The sequence below is a fragment of the Balaenoptera ricei genome, chromosome 6, assembly GCF_028023285.1.
Source record: "Balaenoptera ricei isolate mBalRic1 chromosome 6, mBalRic1.hap2, whole genome shotgun sequence".
Classification (NCBI taxonomy): domain Eukaryota; kingdom Metazoa; phylum Chordata; class Mammalia; order Artiodactyla; family Balaenopteridae; genus Balaenoptera; species Balaenoptera ricei.
The window spans coordinates 111,014,988-111,032,134 of record NC_082644.1 but is presented as its reverse complement, the minus strand read 5'-3'; the positions used below and the strand labels follow the sequence as shown (position 1 = coordinate 111,032,134).

Sequence of the window (17,147 nt, the reverse complement as noted above, 5' to 3'; positions counted from 1 at the left end):
TTTTAATTAAAATCAGGAACTCAATAGGGATGCTAGTTATCACCACCATCATTAAACACTGTCTTAAAGCTTCTATCAAATATAAAAACAAAAACAAGAAAATTTAGTAGCCTGCATAAACAGTGAAAAAAGAAGTGAAACTGTTTTTGCTGCTGATATTATCATATACCTGAAAATCTTAAAAGATGCTAGTATAAAATTAGGAGGATTAATCAAAATATCAAGAGGTAGATGGATAGAGAATTAGAAAAAATTAATGCCTATTCTCTGTTGTAGCAATTAGTTATTTAGAAATGGAAATCAGAAAAAAAAAATATTCCATTTGCTATAGTGAGAACACTCTAAGATAATTCTTAGGAATAAATTTAACAAAAGAGGAACAAGACATATATGAAGGCAACTCTGAAGTCTTTAACAGACATAAAATAAGACCTTGACAAGTGGAAAGGCATACCATATTCTCAGATGTAAAGATATTATAACCTAAATTAATGTGTAAATTAAATGTAATTCAAACTAGAATCCTTATATAACCTTACAGGATAATGGTGAGACTGGAGAAAATGACTTTAAAGTTTATATGGAAGATTAAATATGCAAAAATAGATAAGAAAAATATGAAACAGGAAACAGTGAAAAAAAGACTTGCTTTACCGGATATTAGAACATAACTCAAAGCCTCTTTAACCAAAACAGTATTGGTATAGGAATACACAAAAATAAATAAATAGAACAAGCTAGAAATCAATCCCAGCATATATGAGAATTTAAGATATAACAAAGATGGCAGTTCTACTCAGTAGGAAAATAGAAGTAGCACAACTGGTTATCCATCTGGGAGAAAGTAAAATTGGACTGCTATCATATGCCATGTACAAAAATAAATTCCAGATGGATTAAAGACGTAAAAATATAACATGTACAATAAAAATCTCACAAGGAAACGCTGGAAAGTATATTTACAAAATCTAGAGGTAGGAGAGACCTTAACCAAGATGCAATTTTCTACATAAAAACTGAAAGTGTTTCGTATGGCGTGAAACCATAAAGTTAATATAAATCTAAAATTCTAGAAAGATATTTATAATGAAGCTACAAAGAATATAATTATATAAAGTACTTCGAAACTGACATCTTAAAGTTAACAGAAAAATATACTTGGGGCTTCCCTGGTGGCACAGTGGTTAGGAATCCGCCTGCCAATGCAGGGGACACGGGTTCGTGCCCCGGTCCGGGAAGATCCCACATGCCGCGGAGCGGCTAGGCCCGTGAGCCACAACTACTGAGCCTGCGCGTCTGGAGCCTGTGCTCTGCAATGGGAGAGGCCACGACAGTGAGAGGCCCGTGCACCGCGATGAAGAGTGGCCCCCGCTCGCCGCAACTGGAGAAAGCCCTCGCACAGAAACTAAGACCCAACACAGCCAAAAATAAATAAATAAATAAATAAATAAATTTTTTTAAAAAAAAGAAAAATATACAAAGAATATAAAGAGATAATTCATGGAAGAGCAAATCGCTCAGATTTATTTGTAGTCAGGGAACTGCAAACTAAATACATACTGGCATCACTTACATCCACTGACAGCAACAATTACAGTGATAACTAATACTGTTTGGGATATGTGTTAATAGGTACTTTCCTACATTGCTGGTGGAACTGTGAACTGTCATAGCCTTTCAGAGAGGCAATCTGGACATAAGTAAATTAAATACAAAAATTAAATAACAAGTTTAAAAAACATATTACCCTTTGATCCAACAATCACACTACTGAGACTATTCAATAAAAGTCAAAGATTTAGAACATGTGTAAGGTTGTTTAGTAAACACTATTTAGAGGCTAAAAACTGGAAACAAAATAAATGCCTACCAATAGAAGAATAACTGAATAAAAGACTGCACTGTCTTAGTCTGCCTGGGTTTCTATAACAAAACACCATAGACTGGATGGCTTATAAACAGCAGAATTTTATTGCTCACAATTCTGGAGGCTAGAAGTGTAAGATCAGAGTGCCACACAGTTGGGCTCTGGTGAAGGCCCTCTTCTGGGCTGCACAGTGCTGACTTCTAGTTGTATCCTCCCATGGTGGAAGGTGGGGAGGGATCTTTCCCGAGACTCTTTTATAATGGTGCTAACCCAAGCATGAGGGTTCTGCCCTCATGGCCTAATCACCTCCCAAAGGCCCTGCTTCATTACTATCACCTTGGTATAGTGGTTAGGTTTCAACATGAATTTTAAGGGACACATTCAGACCATAGCACCTGCTATCAATATACACAAGAATGTTCACAGCAGCTTTATAAAAGCTAAAACAGGGAGAAAAAAAAAAAAGCCACAAACATCTATAATAGCAGAACAGATTTTTTTAAAGTGTGATTTATTCATACAATGGAATATTCTCAGCAATTAAAAAAACGAAAACAAATAAAAAATGAACTACTGATACACTCCCAAAATGGATGAGCAAAAGAAGTCAAATACAAACGAGTACATGCTGCATGACTGTATGATTGTTTGTAAATGAAGTTCAAGAACAATCAAAACTAATCTAGGGAAAGAGAAGTCAGAATACAGTAAGTCCCCTACATATGAACGAGTTCTGTTCTGAGAGCGCTTTCGTAAGTCCAATCTGTTCCCAAGTCCAACAAAGTTAGCCTAGGTACCCAACTAACACAATAGGCTATATAGTACTGTACTGTAATAGGTTTATAATACTTTTCACACAAACAATACATAAAAAACAAATAAAAACAAAAAATAAAGAAAACATTTTTAACCTTATAGTACAGTACCTTGAAAAGTACAGTAGTACCAGCTACATCACCACTGCTTTCATGCTGGCTTCTGGACATCCTGGGCTTGAAATAAAGATTCTGTACTACTGTACTCTATACAGTAATGTACAGTAAAGAACACAAAAGCACAACCACTTGTACACGATGCACCGCATGACAATGTACGCCAGATATGTGAACTAACTTACAGGACTGGACATGCAAACGTGTTTGCATCTTTGAAAGTTCGCAACTTGAAGGTTCGTATGTAGGGGACTTACTGTATTGGTTTTTCAGGGGTGGCGTAGGAGTGGTTATGACTAGAAAGGGACAATAATAACTTTTTGGGGTGATGGATATATTCTTCCTTTTGGTAATGATCAGAGCAGTGTATAAATATGTAATTGAGCTGTACACTTTAAAGTTGTGTATTTTAGCCTATGTAAATTACAGCTTGCTGTAAAAATAAATTTTAAAAAGTTTAAAGTAGTTTCTCCTCTCAAAAAAATTCAGACCAAATTTTTAAAATGTCAATTACAATAATAACTACCAGGTTCCTATTCGAGAAACAGATATCATCATTTTCATGGAACCAGAAAAACAGAATACTTCATGTCTTTAAATTATCTCTATGAGTAGCCACACCAAAAATATTTAAGAAATAATTTTTGGCCAAATATTTCAAAGGACTTCAAAATATTATAATTACATATCCAAAACAGGATTTGCCAATAAAAGAAAAAAATCAACTAAGTGTACTTTTGCTAGCCATACATGTTGCATAACCTCGTTCTTCCATGTCTCCATTGATACTATGAGTACAACGCTCTGCCATTCTTCCATGCCTGGGGAGATCTTTTCTGGAACCCATCTTAAACATCATATTTCTGATAAAGACTCTCCTATTCCCCCAGGCTGAATTAATCACTCCTTCTGATGGTTCCCACTGTGCTTTTCCAGACTATCACATGATTTATGTTAATTGCTTTTGTGTTTGACCTCCTAGCTCCAACACTGTGGTTGTAATAGGCACTCAATACAGCTGGTTAAACAATAACATCAACATAATGAAGGGAAACAGAATATTAGTTCCTGAGGGAAAATACATCTGTCTGGAAACAAGATGATGAATAGAAACACTAATATTTTGAGCAAATAAAAGTCATTTTTCTCCACTTAGAGGGTGGGATAGGGAGGGTGGGAGGCAGATGCAAGAGGGAGGAGATATGGGGATATGTGTATATGTATAGCTGATTCACTTTGTTATAAAGCAGAAACTAACACACCATTCTAAAGCAATTATACTCTAATAAAGGTGTTAAAAAAGAAGTCATACTTCTGCTGAGGAAAGATCTGATTTCATGTTCAAATGTTGTCCTTACCTATAAGGTTTTTTTTTTTTTTTTTAATTATAGTTTTATAGAGATACTATTCACCTCATAAGGTTTTAATATATTTTTAAAAGAAGTCCCACCTTTTGTCACATTGAAAAATTCTCATATATTACTGGGGGTTCTGAGAAATTCATTCGTAATTCAGGTTTGGGATTTGTATACCACTGGAGAAACTGCTTCCTAAAGATAAAAACTTGAAGAATTTTAGAAGACAAAAACAAAACTTATAACCAGTACCATGGGTCCTGCAAAAGGCACAAAGCACAGCCTGACCTTGCAAAAAATTAGTTTAAATTCTTGTATACTTGTACAAGGAATAATTTCGTTGCTTCACTTGCAAAAACCTTGAGCAATTCATGAACTTGAGAAGGGGATACTATAAAAAATAGAATTCTTCACTTTAGAGGAATGGACTAAAAGGGAATATGGTTTAAGATAAAAGAACCATGTTCTTCCAATTGTAAAAACTAGGACTAGGCCTTATCTACAAAGAGCACATTTCTGTGAAGTGTGAAAAGGAATAAAATAAACAAAGGAAAGTTTTTACACATGGCATAGCACAACTGACCTGACTAAGAATGAAATTATGGTCAAAAGAGATTCAGATACACAAAGGGTAGAGGCCATCTTTTGCCTCTGAGATGAAAAGGAAGGAAGAAAACCTATGCCTTCTCCTTTGTGCCAACACTAGCAATAACTCTGGGACAGAAGTATGAAAGTTCTACTCTTACATCAGATAAAGGAATTATACAAAATTCTTAGAAATCAAGTAGCCACAATGATCTTTTTATAATAAATTTCTAAAAGAACTAATGCTGAAGCTGAATTATCATCCCCTTACCTTTGTGATGAGAATTCGGTATTTTTCTACCAGGTGGTCATTGTTGTGACAACCTGCTAGCAGCTGCCAGACTTCTCCTCGAAGAGCTTCAGGAACACCGCTTCTTACTAAGGATGACAACTGCTTTGGCCTCACGCTCAAGTTAAGATGCCTAAAAATAAAGCCATAATCCATAAGTGCATAAAAGATAGCTTCTCTAAAAGAGTGTTATTTTTATGAAAGCTAAACTAAATGATATACAAAGACTTAATAAAGGTAATATATTTTTTAAAAAAAGCCATTGAACTAGATGTGGCCAATATAACTGTAAAAGATTGAGTGGAGGAAAGAATTCTGAAGTCAGACTGCTTCTTAAAGTATCTTTAAATTATTACTCTACTTTTTTTTTTTTTTTTTGATAAAAAGCAAAACTGGAAACCACAGCTTTATGGTTGCAGTTTGTATATGAAAAACAAAGCAAAATTCCAATCATTTGAAACATAGCCAAAGATAAGAGCTCGACTCTGCATCAAAATTGATAAGTGAACTGTGTATTTTTACGTTTTACATTTAAATATACATTTGTTCCAAGTTAGAATAAATATAAAGATATATGATTTCAGCAGTTTTTATGACACCTTACTTCCAGTAACTTTTTTGAGTAACTATGGTGGATAAGAAAGTTTCTACTGTACTATTATAACATCAAAACAAGTCATTAAAGTCCTTGAGCTTCATTTATCTCATCTACAAAATGGGGGAAATAAAACAACTTTTTTTGGGGGGACGTGCTGTGCGGCATGTGGGATCTCAGTTCCAAGACCAGGGATCAAACCCATGCCCCCACTGCAGTGGAAGCACAGAGTCCTAACCACTGGACCGCCAGGGAATTCCCTAAAATACTTTTTTAGGGAGGAAATAAAACATCTTGAGGGACTTCCCAGTTGGCGCAGTGGTTAAGACTCCGAGCTCCCAATGCAGGGGCCCAGGGTTTGATCGCTAGTCAGGGAACTAGATCCCACATGCATGCCGCAACTAAGAGTTCGCATGCCACAACTAAGGAGCCCGAGAGCCGCAACTAAGACATGGTGCAACCAAATAAATAAACAAACAATAAATAAAGGAAACATAGCATTAAGTTATTAAAAAAATCTTGAAATGTTGGTATTAGTTTACAAAGTGCTTTTGTATATAATTTTATTTGCTGCTTACAACAACCATCTGAGGTATGTGGTAGTATCTCCAGTTCTACAGATGCAGAAAGAAGTTCAGGGAAGTTGATTACAAGACTGAGGTAGCCTCAAACTCTAAGACCAATGAATGCGCTATATATTACGTCATACCTGCTTTGTGATTTGAAAGCCACCACTACTGACACATAAAGCAGGATCCTGACACAGAGGAATTCCTGTGACTATCAGATTTAAACAGAAGTTACTGGTACAAAATGACCACTATCAAAATACAAAAAGGTCTGAGACTTTTCTCAAAATTCTCCCAGAATACTAGCACAATAATGTGCAGTACATTTAAAAATGGTTAATTCTGTTATGCTAGCACCCTAATATAAGAGCTATAGATAATTCAGTATAGTTTTGGCTTTGCTTAGGAAAAAAAAACCTATGTACAAGTTGAACAGGTGGGAGCAGAAAGGACAAAAGTAGTCCTATTACCTAATTCAAGGATTGGTACACTTTGGCCTGTGGGACAAATCTGGCTCACCATGTGTTTCTGTAAATCAACTCTTATTGAAACAGCCATTTTTATTTCTTTATGTATTGTCTATGGCTGCTTTCACACTGCAACAGCAGAGTTGAGTAGTTGCAACAGAGACTATTGACCACAAAGCCTAAAACATTTATACTTAGCTCTTTACAAAAAAAATAAACCTAACCCTAGGATTATTTGATAACCCTAGCTTGATTTATATTGATAAAATTATTTTCAGAATAATTTTATGTCACTGATAATAATAACTAGCTAACTCAGCATACTATTTTATTACTGACATTAGTTCTCTTATTGACTAAAATTCATATCAAAATGAACGTGGAGAATTAGAGCGCAAAGGTATATTTATTACAGTTACTGCCACTAAAATCTAATGTAGAGTTAAATAAACCAGCTTTGGGATCAGACTTGACTGTGTTAAAAATTCTGGGTGCTGTTTACTAACTAGAATTGCTGACTTAATCTCTAAGCCAGTTTCCTCATCTATAAAAATGGATACTATTTTATAAGGTTGTTATAGTTGAAATAGAGCACATAACTTAGCACAGCACCAGATACGTAGTAAATCTATTACTTCTTACTATGATTACTACCATTACAACATCAATTATTTTTAATCTAGAATAATCCTGAGTGGTGGTTCTACAGACTTGTATTTTGTAAATGAAGAAACAGACTCAAAAGAGTTAAGTGACCTGCCCAACATCACACAGCTTAGAAATAGGAGAGGTAGGACTTGAAGCCAGGTCTACCAAGCTCTAAAACTCCATGATATTGTGATGGTTCCTATTACAGAACACATATAATAATGATGAAAAAAATAATGACAAAATGAATTGAAGAAGAGAAACTGTATTATTATTTCTAAAGACATGACTGAAACCAGCAAAAACAGTTTTAAACACCCTGAAAGACAGTTGAGACAGATGGAACCTTAGTTAATATATTTGAAGGAGTTGGGGCTTCCCTGGTGGCGCAGTGGTTGAGAATCTGCCTGCCAATGCAGGGGACACGGGTTCGAGCCCTGGTCTGGGAAGATCCCACATGCCGCGGAGCAACTGGGCCCGTGAGCCACAACTACTGAGCCTGAGCGTCTGGAGCCTCTGCTCCGCAACAAGAGAGGCCGCGATAGTGAGAGGCCCGCGCACCGCGATGAAGAGTGGCCCCCACTCGCCGCAACTGGAGAAAGCCCTCACACAGAAACGAAGACCCAACACAGCCAAAAATAAAGAATAATGAATAAGTAATAAGTAAAAAAATTAAAAAATATATATATATATATTTGAAGGAGTAAGATAAGGATATCATTTAATCAAATGAATAACAAAATGAATAAACAAAGCTTGATAACAAAACAAATTCCAAGCAATTGTATAAAATGCTGGTGAGTTCATTTTATAAAACCTAGATGCTATATATAAATAATTTAAAATACGCTATTATATAACCATGTCAAGACTCAATTACATTTCTATTTTAGAGCAGAAACCTTTTTATACAGATGAAATTCCTGCCAGCAGCAGTCCAAACACTCCAAAATCACTGAACTGAAAATATATTGTGATGAGAGCATCAGCAGGTTTGTCTCCTGATTGCTAAAGGAATATCAAAAATAAATGAAAACTATTCCCCTGGGGGGCTTTTGCAGAGTTCATTTATTAAAACCACTTGTGTAAAGACAAACCATGCTTTGGTTTGCATTTTCCTCCTGTACACATTTGACATTTCCCAATGTGGAGAGTGTTTTACCAGAAGTGTAAAGCACTGTGAGAGTGCTAGAAGCAGATGATGCCCATTTGTAGTCCCATCCCTTAAGGGCATGAAGTTTTTTTTAATGCTGAGACACGGTTTTACTAAGAATAGAGCGAAGGTTTCAACAGTTAAAACTTCAGAGAAAAATCAGACTCCAAAGTAACAGGTCCATGGGGAGCTAACAGACAACCCTAATAACCAGAAAGTCAGAAATAGAAAACTACTCAGATCACTTTCAAGTTCAGCTCTTTTCAGCATATACAGGCATCCTACACAATGGGGAAAGGAAACTACATAAATGTCTCACCAACTTGATGTACCAGAGTGTCTCTGATACCATTAATAAATACCTGAAGGTAATGTACTCTCTTTAGACAGCCTAGAGGATAGTGTTTAATGTTGTTCTCAAACCATCTTTTGAGCGGATGAGAAATTCCTGAATTTTACAAGTGTTAGTAGGAAAAGTAATTGGTAGAGCAATTAATATATACCATGTTTATAACATGCTGCTCTGTCACTTGAGGCATATAACACAGATAAGGAAAAATCCCACCTGGAGTCTCTTACCATGGCTCTATGCATTGTGTGAGCATCTTCTAAACCTCCCTGATTATTGTGTAGTCTTAACTACTGTGTATTATCTTAACCAGTCAGTGGTTCCTAACCACTTTAATACAAATGACTTCTTTCCTTATTTATTCTCCCCATGCTTTCCATGTTTGAATAAATATTTTCTGCAGCAATGTGAATTTATTAGGTTTCTGATATTTTGAAAGTTGATTTCAGATCTTCACTACTACCCTTATAAACCTCTAAAAACAGAGATTCTAGAATGTGAACCTCATACTTAGGTTTTTATTATTGGCTCCAAAATTCAATAATGTTAGGTAAAATTCCATACCCATAAAATAAGAATTACAGGTGAAAAGGAGAACTATTCTATTACAACTTACCATTTAGACAGCAGTTCTCCCCATGTTTCAAGAATTTTCTCTGCACATTCTTTGGATACATCACCAGATCCACTCAAGAGAGGTTCATCGTTATCTTTAATAAACAAAACACACAAAAAAGGATAACAGAGGTGGCTATGCTAGCCAGAAGAATGACCTGGAAACATAACAGTCAAATTTGAAAGATTTTACTGGGAGCATAGTATCATAATTTCTCTCTTTTAGTATACAGTTATAAGTACGAGGAAAATAAAAATGGTCCTAGGTGGAATGTTGTTGTAATCTCTTTAATTCTCTTTTGCTTTTCATATAGGTCTATATTATGTCAACTGCAGAAAAGAGCCATATAATTATAAAATGATAGGACTCAAAATGTATGTTCTCTCACCTATTCCAAAGCAAACAGCTTTATACATGAAAATATATCGCAGTCTTATGTTTAACAGTTAAAATTACAAACCACCTAAGCATAAGCTACAAAAATAGGAAAGCAGAGAATGTCAGAATAAATTATGATACATGTTTACAATGTAAATTTGTGTTGACACTTGTTTACATAATGATCTCACAAAATACCACATAAAATAAACATAAGAGCTAAATCTTCATTATAATCTATGTTAAAAAATAGAAAATAGTCTGGAATGAACTATACCAAAAACATTAACACTGAGTGATGGAGTTATGATTTTTTTTTCCTCCTTTATGTTTTTATGACTTTCTAAATTTTCTACAATGACATAATTTATAATAGAAAGCACAAAAATATTTAAAAAAGGACCAAAATGAATCATTTCAAACTTAGTTCAAATAATTAGGAAATGTAAATTTGAATACGAAGTCAAAGATTATAAGACATAAAGACAGTGAAAAAAGTGGCAATGATAAAGGCATGTGAGACAAATTGAAAAGTGTAATGAAAGTGGGGGGAAAATATGAACTAAGACTTACTTAATAATCTTCTTTTGTTGGATACTTGGTGAGTTTTCAACTTTTTGCTACAAATAGTATCAGGATGAACATATCTCATTGCTTTTATTGGGTATATGCCCAGAAGAGAACTCCCTGGGTTAAAAAATGCATGCTTTTAAGGATTTTGAAACTTACTGACAAACTGCCTTCCAAAATGGTTTTACCAATTGATATTTGCACTAGTTGGGTACAACAGTACTTGTTTCCATGTGTCCTCAACCAATGCTGTATCTAGATTTTTTGGTTTAACCTGCCTTAAAAAGTTTTGATCTTTACACCTCTGATGATTACATCATGAATTGGCATCCCTTTAGAGATGGCATATCTGAGAGCACTCATTTTAAAGGCTCAGAAATCCAGGATACTTATTATTAAACTTATTTACATTATAATGCCTTGAACATTATCAGCAGTTTTCATAGTTGAGTTATGGCAGAGGACAGACTGAATATACGTGAGACCTCTGCAGATAGATAAGGAAAAGAGAAAGGCTCCAGTGCACTAAGATAAACTTCCCCTGCTTCATTATTTTGCCAGAATTGGCCCTACTTTCTATATGCCTCAAGTAATTCTCTACTCATTAAAAATGTCAATATAACAAAACGTCTTTGGGGGACGGCAGCTACTAAAAAATGTACTAAAATTTACAAGAGATAATTCCTTTAAAGAGATTAGGAAGACCTATCTTACAAAATTCTCTTTTACTGTCTGGATGTGTTCAGAACGTTTTCTGAACACCTCCCATTTATAACTGCTGGCTTCCGGCCCTGTGAGCACAAATGTCCTATGGATAAAGGAGCCTCTTTAGAGGATTACAGCCATTTCTTTCCATGAAGCAAACATCACAACAGGACCAGTTTCCCTTGTTTGTATACTCCATTAGAGAGAATTAAAAGATGGCATGGCTGAAGTCTTCTTCAGTCCCAGTTCTCCTGTCATTAACTTTTCACTATGGAAATGGACCCCAGGAGGGTTACTCATCCTGCCAATATTTACTGAGCATCTATTATATACCAGGAATTGGGTTACACACCAGGGAAATAATGTGGGGCAGAAAAGGACACGCTCTCTTCCTTTACAGAGCTGTGTTCTAGTGTTGCCTGATTCTCCCATGGGCTGCTGACTGCTGTTAGTCCTTATCTCTCCCCAGTTAAGAGCTGTCAGTAGAGGCCTTCTGAACCCCCTCAATTACATTAAAAATCCGTGCCTGCTAGAGATTAGAACTACATCTCAATCCTGATGTTATCTATTAGTTGGGCCCAAATTTCTTTGTAACTGGTAGATATCCTTTAACATCTATAGTATGGAGATTTGAGCAGTCTCTGGTTTCATAATAAATAGAGTGTCTTTCTCAATTTTGGGTGTTTTTTTAAATTCCTGAGTTTAAGGGGAGGAAAGTTCTATAAACTTTTATTTGCTCTGCATCTTAAGCAGTGTTGACCTAGAAGGGAAACTGAAAGTCTCCAGAACCAGTTATACAGCAGACAATCTCAAACAGTGGGAACAATTTCACCTTTCCCAGCCTTAAAACATGACTTAAATCGCCTCTGCAGGGAGACCATAAATTGTATCTCTGACTTCACAAAGCAACATATGTGCTTTCTTTGCACTTCAAAATGCTTTATGTGAACTAAATGCCCAGAGATGGTGACAGAATAGAGCTCAGACTATTAACTCACAGACCTGGATTAAAATCCTCCCTGCCAATTTCCAGCTGTTGTGACCTTGGGCAAATTCACTTTTCTGAGATTCTATTTCCTTATGCTCAAAATAAGTATATTCAAAATAAGTCCTATTTTTCAGGATATTTGTGAGGACTATATAAACAAAGGATTACTTTATAAACAAAGTACCTGTCTACCACATATTAAGCATCTAGTAACTGGTGGCCATCAGTATTACTAAGAAATGATCCTAAGCTGATTAGTCACAGAAAAAGTAGAAGTTACAGGGAACAACAGAAAGTGGAAAGTAAGAGCTTGCTCTAAACTTGAAAAAAGGACATATAATCATGGATATGTATTTCTTTTAACCCAATCAGACATTCCTGCCACCTCCATGCTTTTGTTAATGTAATTTCTTAGCCAGAAGTGCCCAAACCAGCCCCTTTATCCCTGAATTCTCCTTGCACTTTAAAAGTTCCAGCTAAAAAACTATTCATGGTGCTCCACCACATACTCCACAATGAGAAATGAATTCTCGTCTATGAATTTTCTAAAACACTTCTTGTGAAGCTCACATAGATACATGCCTCATATGACCTCTCATAATCAGCTTGCTTTTGCCCTTAAAAATAAAGCTCTGGTACAAAATTATAAATTGGAAAATGCCTCCCAAACTTTCACTTTTCCTGTGTTCCTTCCCTTCATATCTCACTTGTATACTGCATCTTTTAACACAGATTGATAGAATAGTTTACAGATATAACCATAAGAAAAAAGAGGAAAAAATAAAGAACTGGTTGATTTCTAATATTTATCAGTGTGAAAATCCAATAATGTATAAATCAGTTGAGATGGGAACATTTATTGAGGTGGAAGCTGTGTCAAATTTGCTCTAAAAATGTGCTATATTAATACACTAAGCTAGCAGACTGATTATTTAAAAAAGCACTAATTATAAATCTCATTTTTTTCTAACTTGGTTACAATTACCTTAAAGAAAGTCCTATGTTAATCACTTTTTAATCTCCCACAGTCCTTTTAAAAGAATTCAAAATACTATGTCACTTTATCAATTCCCTGATAAAACTGTAAAGGTCTGTATGGTCTGCCACCCCAAAATAGAAATTAAGCTCTCCCTACAATTTACCTTCCTCTTCATCGTCTTCTGGAGGAGAAGGTATCATTGAACTCTGAGATCCAGACTGTGGCAGGCGAATTGAGGGACTGGCTGTAGTTTTCCTCCTCTCTCTCTCTGATTCACTTTCCAAGCAAACAACTTCGTATAAAGTGTCAGTATTGTTCTTTCTCTCCTTTTGCTTTATCTTGAAGATGAAAATACATTATTTATCAAGGGATAAAACATTTTTTTAATTGAGCACTACTTCTGATCTCATACAGGATATGAGAATAGAAAGGTATTACTTTAAATATCTAAACAAAATGTAACCTTTTCTAAATAGAAAAATATATGTTTAGACTTAGGAAAAGGTAAATAGGATATTTACTGAGCAGGGCTCTAGTTCTGCAATTTTATTTACTGTATTCAGACTGTATCATCAAACATCCAACTACCAATATTTAGTAAGTGTGAACTAAAAAGTTAACCGTTCTGCAGCTCCCCAATTACTTTGTTTTGTTCAAGGTTTCCTACATAAAACTATACATGAAAAAAATGTTTTAGAAATATTCTAAAACATAAAGTTTAGAACTAAGAAAGTCTTATCTCCATGCCCCTCCCCCCCAAATCCTTTCGCTTAATTATAACAGAATAGGGAACTTTTCTTCAACTGAAAGCTACAACTGGGGGTGGGAGGAGAGGTAAGTGACAGAAAAGAGATTAATAGAACAAATAAAATTTTTGATAGCTCAAACTGTTTTATATTCTGGGTTTATCTTAAGACAAGCACATAACAGTTTAAATTGACCTAAATTAAAAATTAAGGGACTTCCCTGGTGGCGCAGTAGTTAAGAATCCACCTGCCAATGCAGGGGACACGGGTTTGAGCCCAGGTCCGGGAAGATCCCACATGCCGCAGAGCAACTAAGCCCGTGTACCACAACTACTGAGCCTGTGCTCTAGAGCCTGTGAACCACAACTACAGAAGCCCGACTGCCTAGAGCCCATGCTCCACAACAAGAGAAACCACCGCAATGAGAAGCCCATGCATCACAACAAAGAGTAGCCCCTGCTTGCCATAACTAGAGAAAGCCCACGCACAGCAATGAAGACCCAACGCAGCCAAAAATAAATAAATAAATAAACTAAAAAAAAATTTTTTTTAAAGGGCTTAAAATAAAAAATTAAGAGTAGGGAATGTAACACTTTACCAGTACAATATTTAAATATATTAACATTCCATATTAGAGTCAGTTTAAGGAGGAGGAAAAAAGTGAAATACAGAGCAGGAGGACAAGACAGAACTACAGGAAAAGATACAGAGACAACTAGAATAGAAAGGTAGCAACACCGAAGAGAAAGATACACATGGATAAAGTAAAAATACAGAAGAGGGGGAGCAATAAGAGGTTCGTTAGGTACAGAAATACCAGGCAGAGACCAGATTTTGTCATCCTAATGTTCATTTGGGTTCTTAAGAAAAACTACCGCAATCCTGGAAGGCTTAGGTAGTGGCAACATGTCCTTTCAATATCATCCTGAAGCACTGTTTAATATAGTAGTTGGCAAACTTTTCTGTAAAGGGCCAAAAAGTAAGTATTCTAGGCTATGTGGGCCAGTAGTCTCTGCTGCAACTACTCAACTCTGCCATTATGGTGCAAAAGCAGCCATAGACAGTGAGTGTGGCTGTGTTTCAAAAGCATTTTATAAAAGCAAGTGCCAGGCCAGATTTGACACACAGACCCAGATGTGCTGACTTTAACATGTCCACCAAAGAATTATTTAATTTTCTAGGTGAATAAATGACTGAATTACTTATTATTAATTAAAGGACCCAGACTCTGTGAAGTTACATATTAATCTGTAGGCTTGTGTCCAATAGCTATGCAAATGATTTCCGTCTAATAGAAAAGATAACCCAAAGGTTACCTATAGGACATTAACCAGTTTTGTTTCTAACCCAGCAATCTTGTTCTAACATTCTTTTTTTTTTTTTTAAAGAAAGGACTATATAAACTCAAGTTTCTCAAATACTTAGAACCAGTTTTACCATCTTACTGGCCGCCTCACTACCTAATGAATTAAATTAAATCTTTGACATATGTTCATTCTAAATTTGTAATTATGATTTTTAATTTCAAATATGCTTTGATAGGGAACAGGATTTACTTTTGTTTTAAATTACTCTCTAAAACATTAGTTAATTGCTATCTGGAACATTTCAAAGATCAACATAACTCTTTACCTTTAAAATTTTTTCTCAGAAACTATATGAATGTAATAACCATTGCACTTCACCTAGAAACTCCTCTTTGAGTGACAGTCACCAGAGCACTACTGCCCTTTTGAAGTCAGATAAATATGGAGTCAAGAAGTGGACCCTGCCTGTAAGTCAAGAACTCCAGCTATTAAAAATGTTGTTCATTGTTGAAGCTGGGTAATAGTACATGGGGTTCATTATATTATTCTTTTTATTTCTGTGTACATTTGAATTTTCTATAATAAAAAGCTTTCAAAAAGCACTCTTAAAAGACCAAAAAAAAAAAAAGTAGACATGAATAAGTGGAACGATATCACAAGTTCTTGGAAAAGATGACTCTATATTAATATCACAAAGATTTCAATTCTCCCCAATAAAAACACCAATAATTTTCTTCCAGAGCTACAAAGGTTGAATCTAAAGTTTATGTAAAAATAAATAATCAAGAATACTTAGCAAAACCCAGAAAAAGAAGAACAGCTGAGGAGGAAAGTTAGCCCTACCAAATATAAAAACATGTCTATGTAATTAAAACAGTGTGGTATCAGTGAATGAGTAACATAAAGATCAATCAAAAAGAACATAAAAACCAAAAGAGTTCTAAATACATATGAAAATCTGATATATGATAAAGGTGGCATCTCAAATCACTGGGGGAAAAGTTAGACTTTGCAATGAATGGTATTGGGACAAGTGGATGGTCATTTGAAAAAAACTTTAAATCAGATCCATACCTTACACTATATAACAGAATAAGATACTAATAAATTAGAGATATAAATAAAAGTAGTCAAATGAAACCATGTAAGTAATATTAGAAAATGTATAAATTCCTTTATTACTTGAGAGTAGGGAAAGCATTTCTAATTATGACCCCAAATCCAGAAGCTTTAAAGGAGAAACTTGATAAATTCAAGTATAGAAGAAAGAAACTGTGTGGCAAAAAAAACCCCAAAGACTCATCATAATTTAGGTCATAGGACAAGTGACAAACCAGGAGAAATATTTGCAAATTATATCTCAAAGGGTTACTCTCTTTGATTTCATAAAGAACTTTTAAAAATTAAGGGAAATGGCCAAAACCAAAGAGCAAAAAATATGAAGAGACAATTCACAAAAAAGGAAAGAAAAATCACCCCTACACATCTGAAAAAAAAAATGCTTGTTTTCATTCATCAGAGGATAAATTAAAACTACCATCAGATCCTTATGTTTGACAACGCACTCTGATAAGCCTCTGGAGAAAAAGGTACTCTCATACCTGCTAATCTCTACGATTACAACCTTTACAGAGGGGAACATGGCAAACAGAACAAAATTACAAATGCAAAATTACCTCATGTGCCAGTAATTCCACCAATAGGTATCTACTCTAAGATGCACTTTCATAAAATCAAAAAAATACACGCACGAAGTGCTATACTGCAACATTATTTAGAATAGCAAAAGCTTGGGAAAAAATCCAAGTATTAATCAATAAAGGACTAGTTGAAAGAAGCGTGATTTATCCAAACAACAAAGTAGTATGCAGTCGTTAATAAGAATGAGGAAGATCTCTATAAACTTACATGGAATGATCACCAGGATATATTAAGATAAAAAAGCAAGGTGCAGAAAAATATATATAGTATGCTAGTTTTTGTTTAAAAGAGAGTTAAAAAATACATAGAAGTATTTTATTATTTTCACAAAAAGAAACACTAGAAAGA

General features: G+C 35.0%; 1 protein-coding gene across 9 annotated transcripts in view; it reads right to left on the bottom strand.

Moving 5' to 3' along the window:
- Window positions 1-17,147, bottom strand: part of RABGAP1 (RAB GTPase activating protein 1) — a 158,943-nt gene that overhangs the window by 74,825 nt on the left and 66,971 nt on the right. For all 9 annotated transcript variants that reach the window (XM_059925567.1, XM_059925565.1, XM_059925570.1 and 6 more), the window contains 3 exons: window positions 13,209-13,383; window positions 9,426-9,519; window positions 5,011-5,161 (listed from right to left, as the gene is read on the bottom strand). In XM_059925567.1, the coding sequence (XP_059781550.1) occupies window positions 5,011-5,161; window positions 9,426-9,519; window positions 13,209-13,383 (420 nt within the window). The remainder of the gene's footprint in view (window positions 1-5,010; window positions 5,162-9,425; window positions 9,520-13,208; window positions 13,384-17,147) is intronic.